The sequence below is a fragment of the Malania oleifera genome, chromosome 9, assembly GCF_029873635.1.
Source record: "Malania oleifera isolate guangnan ecotype guangnan chromosome 9, ASM2987363v1, whole genome shotgun sequence".
NCBI lineage: Eukaryota > Viridiplantae > Streptophyta > Magnoliopsida > Santalales > Ximeniaceae > Malania > Malania oleifera.
The window spans coordinates 76,588,734-76,608,253 of record NC_080425.1 but is presented as its reverse complement, the minus strand read 5'-3'; the positions used below and the strand labels follow the sequence as shown (position 1 = coordinate 76,608,253).

The window sequence follows — 19,520 nt, the reverse complement described above, 5'->3', positions numbered from 1 at the left end:
TGTGGAAGAAAGAAGAGTAAAACACAGTGTACTTAATTACATATGTTAACAGTGTAAATGTTTTCATTGTCATCCCTTTTGTGCAAATCAGCTAAACTGTTGTTAAAAGTTCTGCATTGCTTCATCGCCATCTAACCAATGCTTTTTCTTTGAAAGTTCAAAAAATACAACTACAAAGAAATTTTCTTTGAAATGAATGAGGTATGATACGCAGTGATGGCAATAATATCAATGCTACTCCCACTATTGTCTCTGTTTAGGATGCAGCTCACGTTTATGCTTGTTTAATTTGTGCTGTCTCTCTTCACCTTCACTATTAAGGATCGGTTTGGGTTGTCCTTTCAAATTCTGCCTTTCTTTTCTGCGTCTGTGATGCCCAACATTGCTCTCCTCCCAATCCAAGTAGTCTTGTTGCAGAATACTTGAATTCTTGCTTCTCCTGTGTTTCTGCTTGTCTTTGTGAACATGGTGAAGACGATAATAATAATCACTATCCCCTTCTGAGCGGTTATGCCTGTGCTCATGATGAATTCTTCTTTGCTTATTTCGAGCTTCATGCTTATGCCTTGCTTCCTGCTTGTGATGTTTTTTGACATAAATATGTGGGCGGTCAACATCAATTCTATGCTTCTGGGCAATTAGAATTCTTCTTCCTTCATCTGAAAAATGATCTTCCCACCAGTCGTAAAGAGGATCAAAGAGTCCTTTTTGATGTAAAAGCCAGAGTAACACAATCACTGAAATTAAAAAAAAATTGTATACATTCACTTATTGCTCACTCTAAATCAATGATTCTTGTCATCAAATTTCCAAGCAAAAGGTAGATTACCTGTTGGGAATAGAGCCAAAAGTAGGCCAAACATCACTATCCAGCTCATGCATATATACTGCATATGGCAGCTGAAGTCAAAAAAACCTGAGCATTTACTTCTGCAGAAGGAAAAACATTGAAATCTAAGACGCAGAAGCACAACTTTTTCTTGTAAAGAATCTAACGATTGAAAAAAATTTAGCCTACGAGACTTAAAAAGTAAGCACATGATATGAATGCATGGGGAATAATTTGTATCTAAACTGCTAAAATAATATGGACTACTTTTTATCTGATTTACCTTGATTTATAGATATGCATCGCTGAATATCTAATCATTAAAATATAAAAGATACATTACTGGATAATGCAAATGGTGCTTCAGACATGTGAGTCACATGTCCACGAATATGAAAGGTGCTTCAGACATGAAGACTACAAACATGCTTCAAGTCTGTAGCAGAGTCACACTGGTCAAATTACAAATAAGTAGATGAACAATTGTAACAATACATGGCTTTGTGTTTATATGGTCTCCTATCATTTTCCATAGAACTAGATATATATGAAGCTAGAAACTAGAGTTATCAGTGCTATGAAAGTGTAGAGATCATAAGGCCTAAGTACTAACTCCTTCAATTAAGAGTTTCTCAAAACCATCTTCTTCCACCTTTTTTGTTCCCCAATCTGTTAATAGGTGAAACAATAGGGTGATCCCATTACCACTACATATTTTATAACTTGTTAATTTATGGCATTCCCCAAATACAGGGACATAAAACATGACACAGCCAAACATGCACATGTGTGGAGTGAACACTCAACTAAGCCCTCAATTCCCACTCACTTTCCTTTTTCCATTTATCTAAAGACAATTTCCTCTGTTAAATCATGTGTCTAGTTAAGGAATCACAAACCAAACTAAACTCAAAATCCTTTCTTACAGTTTCATATAAAATTTGTCTATTTCTCTGACTCCTAGTCCAGTGATATACATCAGTTTCATTTGTAGTTAAGGCATAGGGTCTCAGCAATCATAGGCTCATAGCCAAGCTAATTTGGAAAGGGAAAAAAAATCATCTTTCACAATCACATAAAATTGGTTCATGCCTTCATAAATACTCCAAGGATTAGTTCAAAACAAATTTATACCAATTCCACATGTAGCTGGATCACTTGTGCACAAATCTGCTCTTGCACAACCACATTATACAGTTGATGTGTACATGCTTTAATTTACAGCTTTGCCCCAATCATGAATTTTCCCCAATATTGGACTTGTATTCATATAGTATTATTGAATTTCTGATTATCACTTGCTTGCACCTTCATAGGAGGCTGGACTCACCATGCATGACCTCTCGGGATTTGTCATGGATGTGGTATGGTCCCCAATTATCTTGCTCCTGGGATGTTTTAGAGAGTTTTGGTGTGCTTGGCTCAAATAAGGATTTGTTAACCAGGCTTGGCCACGTTAACTTCTCCTTAGGCTGCTCAAGCATCTACCATGTGTTGCTCATAATGTCTCCTCCTGCTTCCCAAACCCTGATCGCATGTTATCATCCAATTGGGCCTACAAACATCTTACTTCTCATTGGTTGCAACACCCTAACCTAGCAAACTTTCATTGGAAGGCACCACACCCTACATAAATGCCTGTATCCTCCTTTCATTTTGGGTTTTTAGAACACTATTACTGTCCAATTCTCCCTCCCCCCTTGTGTAATCTTCCTAACTATTAGATTCCTTCTAGGAACCTGAACTCCCTCACCACCATTGGTGGAACCACACATTGCTGAGTGTGGGCAATTGCCCTTACTCACCTCAAGCAAAAACATACTTAACTATGCTTCTTTTTCACATAATCTTATAGCGTTCTCCATTATGCCCCCACAAGAGAAATAGATGTGAGATCAGTTTAAGAGATGATATGGATTTTGTACTAAAATGAAAAGTTTTCTAATTAAAAAAATGATAAATATTTGCAGTAAAGTAGTCAATTTTATTTATTTTTAAAATAGGTTAGTGAAAGAGAGTCACATAGGCAAGGAGAAAAAATTACTATGTTAGAGTCAATTAGACTGCCTAACATATAATCATTAATTGAATATCCAATAATCTAAGAATTTGATTGATTATCTAAAACATGATGTGGTTAGGCAATTGTAAATTCAAGATGCTCAACATAGAAGGATATGATTGGTTGTCAGATCCCTTAGACCACCTCGACACCTTAAAAATGTTAATGCAATTGTAAGGTGCACTTGATGTCATTATGTGCTGAGCATTTGTAGCAGCCTTGAAGGGGAATGCTAGGGCATGGTACCAGACATTGAAGTCTGGCTCGGTTGGGTCTTTTCTTGAGATGGAGCAGCAATTTGTGGGGCCTTTCGTCGGTAGCTAAAAATGGCGAAGACTTCGACCCACCTGATGAGCCTTGTTCAAGGAGAGGAAGAGATGTTCAAAGAGTTCATGTGCCGTTTTATCAATGCAAAACTAGAGGCCAGAAACCTAGACCACGGAATAACAGTGGCCACCTTGACAATAGCCCTGCAACATTATGACTTTCTGACTTCTATATGGAAAAAACCCTCGACCGACATTGGAGAACTAATGGCGCAACCCCAAAAATATATCAACTTGGAGGAGTTTATCACCACAAAAAGAAGTAGATCAGATTTGAAGAGGAAACATACTAGAGACGCTAATGAAATCTTTGAGGTAGGAGTATGGAAACATACCTCCAGTAAATACTTTCCTTCCAAGTATAGAGAATAAGAGAAGGGGAAAGGGACTATTTATAAGAGAAAAAAAAAGGTGGAATAGACCACGAGGCTTCATGAGATGCAAACATGCAGGAAAAATTTACCCAGAAAATGGGCATTGTTTGGTAAAAAAGTAGCCCATTTGATGAACACCGCTTATAAGACCCAAAAATACCCATATGATGAGCACTGCTCGTGGGAGAACAAGAGGATATTGCTTGGCAAAAATTTGACCAATCTGATAAGTGCTGCTCGTGAGACCCAAAAATGCCCATATGATGAGCACCACTTATGAAGCAATGAGAGACGGACGCTGCTCGAAAAAAAATAGTCCATCTGATGAGCACTGCATGTAAGATCCAAAGATGCCCATCTGACAAGCACTGATTATGAGGCAACAAGAGATTGACCTTGCTCGACAAAAACTTGACCCATATGATGAGCATTGCTCATGAGGCCCAAAAATGTCCATCTGATGAGCACTGCTCATGAGGCAGCAAAAGACGGTCACTGCACAACAAAGTACAAGCCCATCTCATGAGCACTGCTTATAAGGCAACAAGAAATGGGCACTGCTCGGAAAATTACAAGCCCATTTCATAAGCACTGCTCATGAGGCAATAAGAAACAGACACTACTTGGTAGAGTATTGGCCCATCTAATGAGCACTGTTTATGAGGCCCAAAGATGCCCTTCCGATGACTTAATCCAAATCTCATGATAATAAAATGACTTATAGTAAATGCAATATACTCTCAAGCCAAAAAGGTAACTCTAAGACTCGAGAGTAGGGGGTTAACTGATATAACCAAAAACAGACCCCAATGTTAAACTCGGCATTCACTTATTAAGACCCAAAAAAAAAAAGCATCAAGAGATCAATAGAAAAGAGGTAACGTCCATTAATTAAACAAGGGGTTAGCAATTAGCACACTACTTTTTATTCCCTAGTAACATATCCATAGCCAAAATGTAACCCTTACAATCTAAATAAATATCCATTGGTAGGGAAATCAATAAGTAGGTATCTCGAATGCCGACTCCCTAAGGAAGGTAAGACACCTGATCTCATTTTCATTCACTCCTTTACTATTGCAATCGCATAATCCTTCCATATTCCCGGACTTAGGCATTAGAGCAGTCCCGCGGGGCACACCCCTGGTCCTCTAAGTTGTTTTCCTTTCATTCTTGGCAGCTGATCAAAGTCGTGAGTGATCCAAATTCTTCAAGAAAAATTTTACAATAACAGTTTTTTGTAATATTAACTGCATAATTAATTGTATATGATATTCTCTGGAAATTGATTGCTTAAGTATGAAATCTATTGAAAAAGATATATTTTGTAAAAAAGGAACCAAAAATGTTACCTACAATGCAAATTGTTATGATTCAAGGAACATGAATGGGATTGTAATATGACACATGCTTTAGAATGTGGAAAGTAAGGGGTATACATATATGGATATATTGGTGAAGAATATGCACTTGTATTTTGGGGAGGATATTAAAGTGTTTTTCAAAATCTAAAAGAGATTTTCTTTTGTGAAATGGATAAATAATGAATTAGGATGGAATTATAATGTGATAATTCTTCCCTTTAACTAATAAAAATATCTTATGTAAGAAATATTGAAATAAAACTTAGGATTGTCAGATTTATTGCTCTAGAACGAAAATGTACCACATTTCAGAATGTTTGTAGCCATACGTGGTTCACTAGGGCGCTAGAATTTTATGGTAACTATGGATTAAATATACAATGCCAAAGCTTAAAATCAATTGAAGGCAACTCTAAAATTATTTGTTTTAAAATGGTTGTGTAAAACCAAGTCTATCTCAATTTTCATTGTAGTTTCTCTCAGATTACAATAAAGTTAATGTTTAAAGTAGTGCCTTATTGTAAATGGAGGCTTTTGAACTTTTAATAGCTTAAAATAATCTAATACAAAAATGGTGGCACCCACTGATCAAAGGTCCTAGCTCTGCCCCTGCTCACCACCACCCTCCACACTTGAGCTTCTTAAGGATTGTCTAGTTCTCCTTTTTGGGCCCTCTTTACTACTTATATTGCTTGTGTAAGACATGATCTCTCATTCCTGACATGAGAACTCCTTCTCACCTGATGAAATTCCTACTGTAAGCATGATTATGGCACAGGACTACGAAACAGTTCTAGAGGTATCAACTCTTAGAAAATGGAGTGCCTTTCTTAAGATTGAAATCAATAAAAAAAATTATCCCAACCACTAAATCCTTCATTACCAACCTCATCAATATGAACAATTAAAGCTTGAAAAAACATGCAAATTTTCATTCAGAGACATGATTCTGAATATTTCCATATCTAGGTTCCTTTCTAAAGCAATACCTGCATGTCTTTCCAGTGATGAAGTCTATCAGATCATCCCAAAAGTTGTTCCATATAGTTTCAATAGACTCAAAGAAACCATTTATAGTCGACTTTGGTGGTTGAAAAGGACCAATCTGCAATAAGAAATGAGAAATACTCCAATCACAAAGACCGAATGGTTACAATATTTCAGAGAAACACATAAACACTTGTTGGCTGCAATTAAGGCGGGGAAAAAAAAATGAAAGTGATTAATTTTCTCAACTACAGAGTGAATTTTGCACATTTTTTTCGCATAGAATTTCTATCTCCTACAAATATGCGGCATAAAAAGTTTCTCTGAAACTACAGGCAAACCTGGGTTCCATTGTCAAGAATAGTAGCTGTAGTAGTGAATTGGCACTCAGCTCTGTCAACTTCATTAAAATCAGAGTCCTTTAGTATAGCTGCATATTAAAGCATAAGAATATTTAGACTGAGATTTAATATTCTTTTAAATTTTATGTATCATACCAGGAAGAAACTAAATAAGCTAATGCGAACCTTCCATCAATCTTACCTGCACATACATATTTTGTTGCTTGATCTGTTGTTGGGTATAGCTTGAAGGATCGAGTTGTAATTTCTTTTGGTTTCATTATGAAAAATTGCTCCTGAAACCATAAAAACTTTCATAACAATAAAGGCTTGCATGAATTTATAACCAAGATTCCAAGACAGTTGTGTGCATAGAAAGCAGATGGAAATTTTCTCAAATAATTAGTACCTCCATAAGTGTGACACCACTCAAGCAATTAAACTGCAAGACAAAAAAATGGTCAAAGGCATTTTGCAATAAACAGTTCATTACAGCAATAGGTATACACTATGACATCAATAAAAAACAGCTATGTAAAAATGTAACACTGAGCGCACAAGGTTCCCATACCATATCCAGGTCTGTGGAGGGCACAATGTATGCAGCTAGCAGTCTGACCTCCAAATTTGGAGATGCTACTTTTGTGATTCAAACCTATGCCCCCAAGTTTTGAGTGTAAGACCCTCACAATTGTGTCAAGGGTTGCCCCCAACAAACAGCTACATTGAATCATAGAATTGCTAAATTTTCTTCAAAATTGCATTTGTTTCTTGTTCATGCTATTATAAATAGAGGGAGAGACCTATCATTGAGTTTGGGTCTTCCATTTCACCCAATTATTCAACATGGTATCAGAGCAAGATTTTGAGACCTAAACCCTAATTATCACAGCCATCATCAAACTGAAAGCCCAAAACCCTAAATCTGCTACATGTCTACCATTGTAGAAGAATTTCCAGCAACACTATAGCCCTAAAAAAAGGCCAGCAGCTGCCGGAAGCCAGAGAAGTTGCAGGAAAATTCCTGGGCGACACTGCCAGTTCAGGAACACAAGATCTACAATATATTTTTCAAGAAAAATACCATAGTCACCCACAGACACTACCGATCTGCTCCCTACTGAATTCGCATCTCCAGCAGCTTCCCCACGCGCCCTCAAGCGCTGGTCAAAGGCTGCCAGGGACGACCTCATGCGCCGGTGTGTGGAGCAAATTTCAGGCATGTTTCTGACCTGAATTCTTACAGCAGGTCTTGATCCCTCTATAGACATATTATTGAAGTTTTTCATGATGTTTCTTGTTCAAAGATCTTACCTTTTTAAGTTGCTCATTAACGACATCTGAGAAATGGTTGTTAGGTGCTTCTCGAAATTGTTTGTCATGTTTATTGAGTTTATCAAGCCTCAAAGTGGTATTTGCTGTGTTTTTTGATTGGTACATTGTGGGCTTGTGGTTTGCATCAGTTGTCGAAGGTTGTTTATGCTGGGATCGAGTCGGTGAATTTGAAAAACATGGTGCCCGCTGTGTGTTTTTTTTTTGCTGCTCTATCAAGGTTGTAGTTGTGTTGGGATGGAGGTCTCAAATCCCAAGCATGTGTCTCCCTCATCAGTTGCTTGTTTGAGTGAACAGTGTATTATAGCTGTTTCAGAGGAAGAGTATTTAAAGTTCCTGTAGTATCAGTCATCCCAACAAGCATCTCATCACAATGCATCTTTTGCTCAGAAAAGTAACCATACCGTCTGTATGTCGTCTGGTATCTCTCCCACTAGTCCCTAGGTTATCGACTCTGCTGCTACTGACCATATGACCGGTGTCACCAACTTCTTTTCTTCTCTCTATTATTCTACAAATTTACCTCAGAGTTACCCTTGCTGATGGGTCCAATACTGCTGCTAAGGGCATAGGAACAGTAAATCCTTCTCTCTCCATCTCTCTTTCTTTTGTTCTCTACATTCCTAAATCTCCCTTTAATCTTATGTTTGTTAGTAAAATTACAAAGTCACTAAATCAATCTGTAACCTTCTTTCCTAATTCTGTTTTTATTCAGGATTTGAAGACAAGGAAGATGATTGGCACAGGACATGAGACTGATGGACTTTACTACTTTGAGTCGCTTTCTTCTCCCATAGCCTGTAGTGTTGCTGTCACACCACATCAAATCCATTGTCACCTTGGTCATCCATCATTGGACAAGTTAAAACAACTAGTTCCTACTTTGAGTTCCGTGTCTACTCTCGATTGTGAGTCTTGTCAATTAGGAAAACATCATTGTGTTTCCTTTGCCTCTCGAGGCAATAAAATTGTTGTCAGCCCTTTTATGTTAGTCCATTCCAATGTTTGGGGTCCTAGTCGTGTCACGTCAAAGTTGGGGTTTCGATGCTTTCACTTTTTTCGATGAATATTCCAGAATGACTTGGTTGTATTTGATGAAAGATCACTCTGAGTTGTTTAATATATTTTGTGCCTTTTGTTCTCAAATAAGAACTTAGTTTCATATGCCACTCCAAAACTTCGTAGTGATGATGCTAAAGAGTACTTCAACACTCAATTCATTACCTATATGACAAACTCTGTCATGATCCATCAATCATCTTGTGTCCACACTCCACAAAAATATGGAGTTGCGGAGAGAAAAAATAGACATATTCTTGAAGTCACTCAAACCCTTTTGTATCAAATGAATGTCCCCAAAGTTTTTTGGAGAGATGCTGTCCTCACTGCTTGCTCCCTCATCAATAAAATGCCATCTTTTGTCCTTGGTGGTAAAATCCCATATTCAATTATCTTCCCCGAGGCTCCTTTGTTCTCCCTTTCTCCTCATATATTTGATTGTGTGCCCTTTGTTCATCAGTTAAATCTAAGAAGGGATAAATTGGAACCTCGTGCTATGAAATGTATTTTTCTGAGTTATTCCTATATTCAAAAAGGATATCGATGTTACAGTCCCACTTTACATTGATTCTTTGTCTCTGCTGATGTCACCTTTTTTGAGTTTGCACCATACTATTCTGATTCCTTGAGTTTTGTCAACCTTGATGAGTCTTTTCCTCTACCTAGCATTCTTGATCCTAACTTATTTCTCTCGTCTAGTCCTCCTGCATCTTCAACCAGTTTGAGTCCTTCTCATCGCTTGGATCCCAATCTACAAGTGTACATACGACGACTCAAGGGAGGAGAGCCTCCTCTAGCTTCCACTTTTACGCCTCTAGTTTCCTCGTCAGATGATCCTCTTACCTAAGTGGTTGATCCTCCTATTGCTGTTTGAAAAGGTAAACGCACATGTACCCAACATCCAATCTCTAATTTTGTTTCTTATGATTTCTTGTTACCCTCATACTACTATTTTGTTAGTACCCTACCTCCTATTGCTCTTCCCAAGCCTATTTTTGAAGCTTTCTCCCATTCTGGTGGAGGAATGATAAAAGAGATGGATGCTTTACAAGATAATGATACTTGGGACTTGGTAATTCTTCCTTCTGATAAGTGCATGGTTGGTTGTCATTGGGTGTATATTGTGAAGGTTAATCCAGATGGTTCCTTAGCTCGATCCAAAGTCCACCTTACTTCTAAGGGATATACTCAAGTGTATGGCTTAGACTATTTAGACACGTTCTCCCCTGTAGCAGAACTTGCCTTAGTACGTTTGTTCATCTCCTTAGCCACCACCTATCACTAGCCTTTACACAAATTAGACATGAAGAATGCTTTCCTACATGGTGATCTTTAGGAGGAGATCTATATGGAACAATCACCTTGGTTTGTTGCTCAAGAGAAGTCAGGCTTAGTGTGTTGGCTCAAGAAGTCACTATATGGTTTAAAACAGTCTCCGAGGGCATGGTTTGGTCGCTTCAGTGCTGTAGTACTTGAATTTGGCCTTCAACAGTGTGCAGTAGATCACTCTATATTTTATCGTCGTACTCCACTCAAAAGGATTTTACTTATTATGCATGTATATGATATTGTGATTACTGGTGATGATGATCAAGGTATTCAAAGCTTAAAGCATTTCCTGCAAACTAAGTTTCAGACAGGATTTGAGACCATTGAAGTACTTCTTGTGTAGACTTGTTAAAGCGGATTGAGTCAAATAATCCGTGGCGGATTAAATTGGATAATCTATGGCAGATTAGGCAGATTATCGGGTGATGATATTACAATCTATATTCTACTCATTTAGGTGATGATATTACAATCTATATTCTACTCATCTAAGCTGCGTATTTATAGCGGTTCGAATTGGATAATCAATGGCGGATGGTGGATAATCCATCATTTCCATCCCTAATATAATTTTTTTCCCATCCGATAAACAATTTATTTTAAAACATAATAACTAAAGTTATTTTTTAATTTTATAATTTGGTAATTTTTAAACATTTAATGACTAATTACAAATTATAAATTTTTTTAGACCATGAATTTATAGGCTTTTGTTTTGATCATGAGAAAATTAAGTATTTAGACTTGAGTTTGAATGTGGGCATAGGCAGACCCAGAGGTGCATACAAGAATGCAAGAGTTTGGAGTGTGGGACTATTATTTAGCCAATAAAACTTATACTAATTGAATCGATGCCTAATAAGCATGGGCATATGGGATTATCAATCAATTTAAACATTAGTTGTTAAGGGATAGGCAGATATCCATAAGATAAAATCCTAAATTCGCCAACCAACTCAATTAGAGGCAAATAAAAAAAGTATAAACCATATTCAACTCATTTAATGTGCGAATCAGTTATGAATCGGTTTAAGCAAGTTGGATTTGGTTCGGATTAACAAATTTTTATCCATTTTTCCAAGTCTATTCTTGGGTATAGAAGTATTGAGATCCTGTACCGGGATCTTCTTGTCACAGAGGAAGTATGCTCTTGATCCTTTAGATGAGACTAGACTGTTGGGATCCAAACCTGTTGATTCATCTATGGATTCTAATAACAAGCTAGTGCTAGATATGGGTGATTTGCTACCCAACCTAGGACAATATCAGAGGCTTGTTGGAAAATTGAATAATCTCAGTCACTCGGCCATATATATCTTTCGCAACAAGTGTTGTGAGTTAGTTTCTTGATTTTTTGAGAACAAGTCACTGGGATGCAGTAATTTGCATCTTGAGATATCTTAAAAGTGCACCTAGGAGAGGTCTCTAAAATCAAGATCAAGGTCACACTAATATTTAGGGATATACTGATGTAGATTAAGCCGGATTACCTTCTAATAGAAGATCCACAACCATGTATTGTATCTTTTTTGTGGTAATTTGGTTTCTTGGAAAAGTAAGAAACAAAGTGTGTGGCCAGGTCAAGTGCTAAGTCTGAGTATAGGGCTATGGCACACACTACATGTGAACTTGTTTGGTTGGAGAACATGTTGAAAGAACTAGGTTTTCCACATTCTCAGCCTATGGAGTTGATGTTTGATAATCGAGCTGCTATTCATATTGCCTCTAACCCGATCTTCCATAAGCGGACAAAGCACATTGAAGTTGATTGCCACTTTATACAAGAGAAACTTGTACAGAAGCTCATTGCAACCACTCATGTGAAATTTGAGTTTCAGCTTGCTGATTTGTTCACTAAAGCCTTGGGAGGTGCTCATGTGAAATTCATTTGTAACAAGCTAGAAGCAAATGATATATATGCTCTAGCTTGAGGGGGAGTGTTGATGGTTATTTAGTCATTTAGTATTATTATTATTATTATTATTATTATGTGTGAGAGTTTTGTTAGTAATAAGTGAGTTAGTAAGGGTATTATGGTCATTCTTTTTGTAATTTACATATATTATAAATAGAGTGAGAGACCTATCATTGAGTTTGGGTCTTCCATTTCACCCAATTATTCAACACATGTTATTCATGTATAGATAAAATATTACATATAATACATATTTTTTTAAATTACACATAATATGTTATCTGACATCCTTCTTTCTGGGGATTTGAAAAAAAGACTATGAAGATTCTGCAACAACAGAAAAAACATCTAAATATTAAAATTCTTAATAGGCTTAATCAAACTAAAATACCCTTCAACTCCTGCCCATTTTCTAATACTTGGTCTGGTTTTTGAATGCCCAAAACACCCCTATAACAACACCATTACTGCTGTATAACAACCCAAAAAAGATAAAATTATAAAAAGAGCCTATTTATAATTATAAATACAATAAAATTAACTCAGCAGCAAAATAAACTAAGTATATTTGGACTTATTGAAATACAATAAAATTAACTCAATGGTAAAATAAACTGAGTCTATTTGTACTAATTGATACTTAATTCTTGAATTAAAATTAATGGATTGAATTGTAAAAGAAAAAAAGTTAAGTGGGTTTTTATGACTTTAACCCATTATTTTTTACAAAATTTTGATAGAGTGGTTGATTCAGTTAATCGTAACAGTTAGTAGGTCTTTTCCCACCGAATTCAAATAAATGGACTAATTTATAACTGACAAAAAATTATTGGATTTAATTGATTTTAATCCATAAAAAAATTACTACTACTAGACATTTTTGTCTAAGGACTTACAATATAATTCATAATTTTTCTGCTTATTATTCTTTCCGATTTACCAAAAGTAATGCTTCTACGTTGTCCACAAGTGACATTAGAGTCACTTGCTACCTGCGCCTTCTGTTTTTTGTCTTCCAACTCCCTTTAAGATTGCTTCACGTGTTACTTGCACATGCATAGAGTTAGTCTGATCCCTATTCTCCATCACTATAGGAGCTTATGTTAAGATTCCCAAATCAATTGGGATTTCTAATTAATATGATTCCCAAATCAATTAGGATTCTATTTAATGTAGGATTATTTAATGTTTGTTAGGATTCACAAATCAATTAGGATTCTAATTAATATAGGATCATTTAATGTTTGTTACAATTCCCAAATCAATTAGGATTCAAGGGGATATATTACAGTCCTAATAAGAGTAAGTTACTCTACCCTACATAAATGTGACCCCTATGGGGCTTTTAGCATTCGAGCAAGCAATGAAGCAATAACATAATTCATAGTCTTTGACTATTTGGAGGTAGATCCCCTCAAAGTGATCAAACCCTATTTCTCTTATTATTTTCCATTCTTTAAATCTCCCTAATTTCTCCACGATAAAACCCAGGGTCTTATCATTTGGTATCAAAGTCGGCATTCTTGTGGATGTCATTTCACCCGCCAACAAAAGCAAGATCTTGGAATTCATGATCTTCACTCATATGCAATGGCCTCAGAAAATTCAGCAACAGTCCCAAATGGAAGCTAGGCTAAAGGCTGAACTTAGCAATATGTTTAAGTCTCAATTTGAAGAGATCCAGGCATTGCTCTCTAAACTACTCAATACACCTTCCCATAAAGAGAGAGAAGATGATGTCTCTACATCAGCTAATCGTGGGGAGCAGCTGTACATTTGTGAAGGAGGTTAACAAGGAGTGCGTGATCATGGTCCTTCTCGTATGAAGGTGCAATTTCCTCAATAGGACAGTGATGACCCTAGTGATTGGATTTCTAGGGTTGAAAAATAATTTCGCTTTTACCGCACTCCAGAAATATCTAAAGTTGAGATTGCCTTTATTAGTCTGGAAGGTGATACTATTCAATGGTATGATTGGTTTGAAGCTCATTATGGAATGCCTTCATAGTGCAGAATTTGTTTTTGGATTACTTGTCCGATTTGGGCCCACTGGATATAAGAATTTGATGGAGAGCTTGCTAAAATATGCCAAACTAGCATTGTCTTGGAGTATCAAACACAATTTGAGCAGCTATCAAACAGGACTAAAGATTGGAATGAAAGCCAACTTGTCAGTACTTTTACTAAAGGTCTCCTACCTAGATTCAGTGTGAGCTCAAAGTGCATCAGCCACGAACTATGACACTTCCAATTTACTTTGCATAGGTAGAAGAAGAAAAGTTGGGAGAAGAACTACGTCACTGTAACAAGACCATTAGCAAGCAGAATGACAACAGCACTATCACACCATTTTTCCTCAGAATCCCCCTACTAAGTGATTGACTCAAGAAGAACTTAAAGAGAGAATGACAAAAGGACTATGTTGGCATTGTGATGAAAAATAGTATAGAGGGCAGCATTGCAAAAAAGGGTATCTCTTGATGATTGAACCATTAGAGGAGCTAGAAGAGGTTGACGATGACCCCCTTATTCAGATAATGTAGGCATGAAATCTAATGATAATGATGAATTTATCACTTCTTCAGTTCATGCTTTAGTTGGTTAAGTTAATCCTCAAACCATGAAAATTAGTGGCTTCCTAAAACGCTAACCTGTTACTATCTTAATTGATACAGATAGCACTAATAATTTCATGGACACTAAAATTGCTAAACAACTAGTCTACATGTGGAGCAATGTCAAAAGTTTGATGTGAAGGTTGCAGATGAAAGGACCTTGACATGTCAAAGCAAGTATCCGAAGGTTAAACTTACTATGCAAAATCATGTGTTATCTGTTGATTTCTTTTTGCTGCTACAGGAAGCCTATGAAGTAGTTTTGGGTATCAAACGGTTAAGGACTTTAGGTGATATAGCTTGGAATTTTTCTAAATTGGTTATGAAGTTCACCATGAATGGACAAATAGTGACTCTTAAAGGCAAACATTGTGGTAATGTCACTACAATTTCAAGCCATCGCATGGAGATGTGGAGCCACAGGGATTGTCACCTTGGCGAATGATCACTGCATTCCTCTATTGTTAGATGAGTTGGGAGGTGCCCAGCAGTTCACCAAACTCAACTTGAGATCAGGCTATCACCAGATTCGAGTACACGAGGATGACATTCAAAAGACTGTGTAGAACTCACAATGAACGTTACTAGTTCTTGGTTATGCCTTTTGGGTTAACCAATGCACCTTCGACCTTACAAAGTCTCAGGAATGATATTTTTCAACCTTACCTACACTATAGCCTATTCCACAAACAATGAAAATGTTGCGAGGTTTTTTGGGGTTGATTGGTTACTACCACAAGTTTGTCAAGGATTATGGAACGATTAACGCTCCACTGACCGCTTTACTGAAAAAGGATGCATTCAAGTAGAGTAAGGAAGCTGAACAAGCCTTTATCAAGCTTAAGCATGCAATGTTAACCACACTAGTTCTTGCCTTGCTAGATTTCAATGAGGAGTTCATCATTGAGTCTTATGCATCGGGAGATGACAATTTAGTGCAGTTTTAATGCAAGACAGATGCCCATTGCTTTTCCCAATAAGGCTTTTTCTCCATCCCACATTGGAATGACTAACAAAGATATGCTAGCCATTGTGCATGTAGCTACAAAGTGGAGAGATTCTCGGAGTTTATTGATCCTCAGCCTTAAGAACAAGGTTGATTTGAAGGAGGTGGGAATATTAGGATTCCCAAATCAATTGGGATTTATAATTAATATGATTCCCAAATCAATTAAAATTCCATTTAATGTTGTATTATTTAATGTTTTTTAGGATTCACAAATCAATTAGGATTCTAATTAATATAGGATTATTTAATGTTTGTTAGGATTCCCAAATCAATTAGGGATTCGAGGGGATATTTTACAGTCCTAATAGGATAGGTTTCTCTATCCTATATATATCTGACCCCTACGGGCTTTTGGCATTCAACCAAGGAATCAAGTAATAATATAATTCATAGCCTTTGGCTAGGAAGATCCCCTCAAAGTGATAAAACCCTATTTCTCTTATTATTTTCCATTCTTTAAATTTCCCTAATTTATCCACAATAAAATAGGGTCTTATCAATTTGCTTATCATCTTTGTTTATGAGGCCAACCCTACTAATGGGTGGATTGTAGAAAACTTTTGTATTTATGTTTTATTTTCTATTTTCCATTACTATCTTTTGCTCTTTTCTTTGCATGCTCTTCAGGCCAAATTAAGACCTTGCATTAGCCAAAACTAATATAAAATTTCAAGATTAAAAAAATAATAAAATTAATTAAAAAAAACAATAGAAAACAGGTCAAAATTATCAATAGAAAAATAGACTATTAAAAAAAAAAAATGGCATTATGACGTCCATGACACGGACAAGGTAGGGCCTTTCTCAAAATCTAAACCAACACATGCATCAAAATCCAACTGTCGACAATGAAATAGAAAAAAGTTACGATCCGTTTAATTTTGGAAAACATTTTCCATTTTCCAATTTTTAGCTTTCCAAAGAATTATAAAAAAAAAAAATAGTTTATTTTTAATTTTCAATATTTTTATAAAAAGGGTAGAAACTAAAGAGTTTGTTTAAATGCACAAAAAATTTGTCATTTATTATTTTTAGGTTTTAAAATAATCACAAAAGACAATTTTTTTTCCAATTTTTCAAATTTTATAAAAGGTAATATTTGGAATCATAGATTTTGGGGCTTGAATTTGGATTTGTGTGGATTTAGAAGAAATTCTATATATAATTCACACAAATTAAAGTCCAAGATCTGAATCTCATGCTCTCATACGCAAAGTAAGAATTGAATATTTAGAAAAATAATGAAGAGATGTCTTCCAACTTTTCTATAAAAATTTGGAAAATTGGAAAACTAGGCGGCATTTTTGTAATTATTTGAAAAATTAGAAATGAAAAATAAAACTAATTTCACAAGTAAATAGTGAGAAAACTGTTTATTGTTATTCATTTATTTCATACAAATGCTGTAAAAAAGAAAAAAATTACCTAAGTTTCTTGTAATTTGTTAGAAAACTAAAATGAAAAATAAAAACCATTCTCCAAAAATAAACGGGCCCTTATTTTTTATACATGCCCCGCGGCTCAACAAAAATTGTACTGAGACATTATAATAATATGACAGGACAGGAAACACAGAGAAAAAGGTTTCATAGAAATACTGTTAAGCTGTATGATGCTTCAACTTCACCAATGTTCTCAGTTGTAATTGTAGCAACCCCAACTTGAGTAAGAGCTTCAAAGTTTGGGATAGTTATGTTTAGGATTTTTCCAGGACTCCTGCCAAAAGATTGAAATACATATATTATAGCTGTAAAAAGACATTAAAAAAAAAAAAAAAGGAAAGAACTTACAGAAAGTTAAAAAGAAAAAAAAAAAAAAAAGCTGGGTAGTAAGCCATAGTTCTAATGTCATCTTGCAAGTTGCAACAAAATTTTTGGACCAAAATTCAAATTCAATTAAAAGCCAAAAACTCAAAACAAGTAAACCTTAATACAAACGACCGGGTATCAACTATATGAATTCGTTTTCAGCAATTCACTCTGAAAGGCCATATTTTCCATTTAAAAAAGTCAATTTATTATGCACCAAACCCTACCCATAAATATTGTATACCACAGAGCATTAAATCCACAAAAAATAAAATCAAGAAACAAGTTTCTTATCAATTAATTTCAAACAAATATTACATCTGTCTGTGAAGGATGTAAATATCATTCAATAACTGTAAGTTTATGTTTGGATACTATTAAACCAGTCAAATCACCAAACCACTTATAAGCATATCCTCAGATAATGGAAAATCAATCACATAAGTCACTTGCCAAACAAACTATTCTATGAAAATGAATACAAACCTTTGGTAGACATACTCTATATCATCAGCACTTAGTTCTATCAAGAGATTAGAATTAAGTACTTCAGTGATCCCTATAGAGAATGAATGAGTCCCTGCATTCTGCACAAGGTTGCAAATAATTCAAAATTTAAACAAAGGATATCCTTGCAAATGGAAAATTGATAATAACTGAAATTTAACTGGATGCTGATTGATCCTTTCAAACCGTCCTTCCACACCATAAAGTGGCGACTGCTTCCTACTTATTCGATTCTGGTCAGCCTGTCAGACAGAACATACTGTCTTCTCAGTTCAAAACATTTATGAGAATCCTACATGCCAAGTTTAGCAGGCATGTATTAAACAGTCAAAAGTCTCTCAAATAAGAGATCAGAGAAGCATGGAGATAAGCATGAATTAAAATGAATACTATATGTTTTTCATAAGATGGACATCTTCATCTTTTATAATTTGGAACAGATTTTCTTCGCTTGGAAAATTGTTTTTTCATTTAAGATTTTAATTTACATATGATAAGGTATTCTCATTATCTGCTATTTGATTAGCTTTTTTGAATTCTAAAGAATTTTCATGATGACCACAGATATCATAAGCATCATTGAAAGGAAACCTCAACCTCCATATGACAGTTGCTTTTAAGGAAGCTTTGTAGGTGGTGGGCTTAGGAGATCTAGACTATTGCTTCACATGCCAAGGGGGTTGGGGCCGCCCTTCCAGAGGACAAGATTCTGGCATTTCTAAAAAGTTTAACACAAACTAAAACTCAAGTGTTAAAAAATTTATGAGTGAATGAATTAATCCAATATCGCAAAAAAAAGTGAAGATTAATGGTGCTCATCTTCCATGGTAAAAAGTGGTTCTTGACCTCATATGAATCATGATACTGTAACAATCAGCCTCTCTTAGATCTTGATGTCCACTATCTAGGTAGATCACACCAGAGGGAATTAAAATTTTCTACTGGAAATGTCATTCCTCCTTAGCTTCTAGAGTCCAAACTTCTTGTGTGTTTTTTTTTTCTTTTTTTAGTTTTTTTATTTAGTAGTTCTTTGCACTTCCTCCTGCAGTCCAATGTTAAAAGAACTAAGAGAACTATAATGGTTAGTTTAAAAAAGCCAAATCAAATCATCTTATCGGATGCTCAACTAGATTATGCTCTTGAAAACTATAAGCACACTTTACAATTATTATTTTTTTGGATACCACAAGAAATGAATTGTTCAATAACTTAAAAAGAAGAAGAAGAAGAAGCTACTCATGGGACCGAAAAACAGATTTTTTAAAACATACTATATATTTAAACAAAAACATCACTATATAATGTGCACACACACACATATATGCATCTATGTTTGTGTGTGGGGGTGTGTGTGTGTATAGAGAAACAAGAAATCATTAAAGAAGGATGAAAAATTGCAACTTAAAAAAACAAAGGTGCTCCTAGTTTGTATACTAACCTCCCAGAAATTCCACAACTGATTATGCAAGCAGCTCCAGAATGGTGAGGAGCAGAAGTTCGGCTGCCCATTGAAAGCCTCATAGCCAACACCAATTTTATTACATTCAAGACCATCTAAGGTAAATCTGACTCTTTCAAGAAGCATCCACATGGAAAAATTCCTCCCCAAGTCTTGTGGTTGGCCTGGGGCACCCTGAAAAAGAAGCAGAAAACTCTTAGCAAC

The 19,520-nt window shown here is 35.7% G+C and overlaps 1 protein-coding gene across 1 annotated transcript in view; it reads right to left on the bottom strand.

The window, feature by feature from the left end:
• Window positions 1-13: 13 nt before the first annotated feature.
• LOC131164856 (protein HAPLESS 2) overlaps window positions 14-19,520 on the bottom strand; it is a 40,503-nt gene continuing 20,996 nt past the window's right edge. The window contains exons 9-18 of the mRNA XM_058122368.1: window positions 19,296-19,490; window positions 18,019-18,099; window positions 17,837-17,937; window positions 17,141-17,258; window positions 6,693-6,725; window positions 6,486-6,579; window positions 6,284-6,372; window positions 5,945-6,060; window positions 830-930; window positions 14-737 (exon numbers count right to left, since the gene is read on the bottom strand). Of these exons, the coding sequence (XP_057978351.1) occupies window positions 244-737; window positions 830-930; window positions 5,945-6,060; window positions 6,284-6,372; window positions 6,486-6,579; window positions 6,693-6,725; window positions 17,141-17,258; window positions 17,837-17,937; window positions 18,019-18,099; window positions 19,296-19,490 (1,422 nt within the window). The 3' untranslated portion in view covers window positions 14-243. The remainder of the gene's footprint in view (window positions 738-829; window positions 931-5,944; window positions 6,061-6,283; window positions 6,373-6,485; window positions 6,580-6,692; window positions 6,726-17,140; window positions 17,259-17,836; window positions 17,938-18,018; window positions 18,100-19,295; window positions 19,491-19,520) is intronic.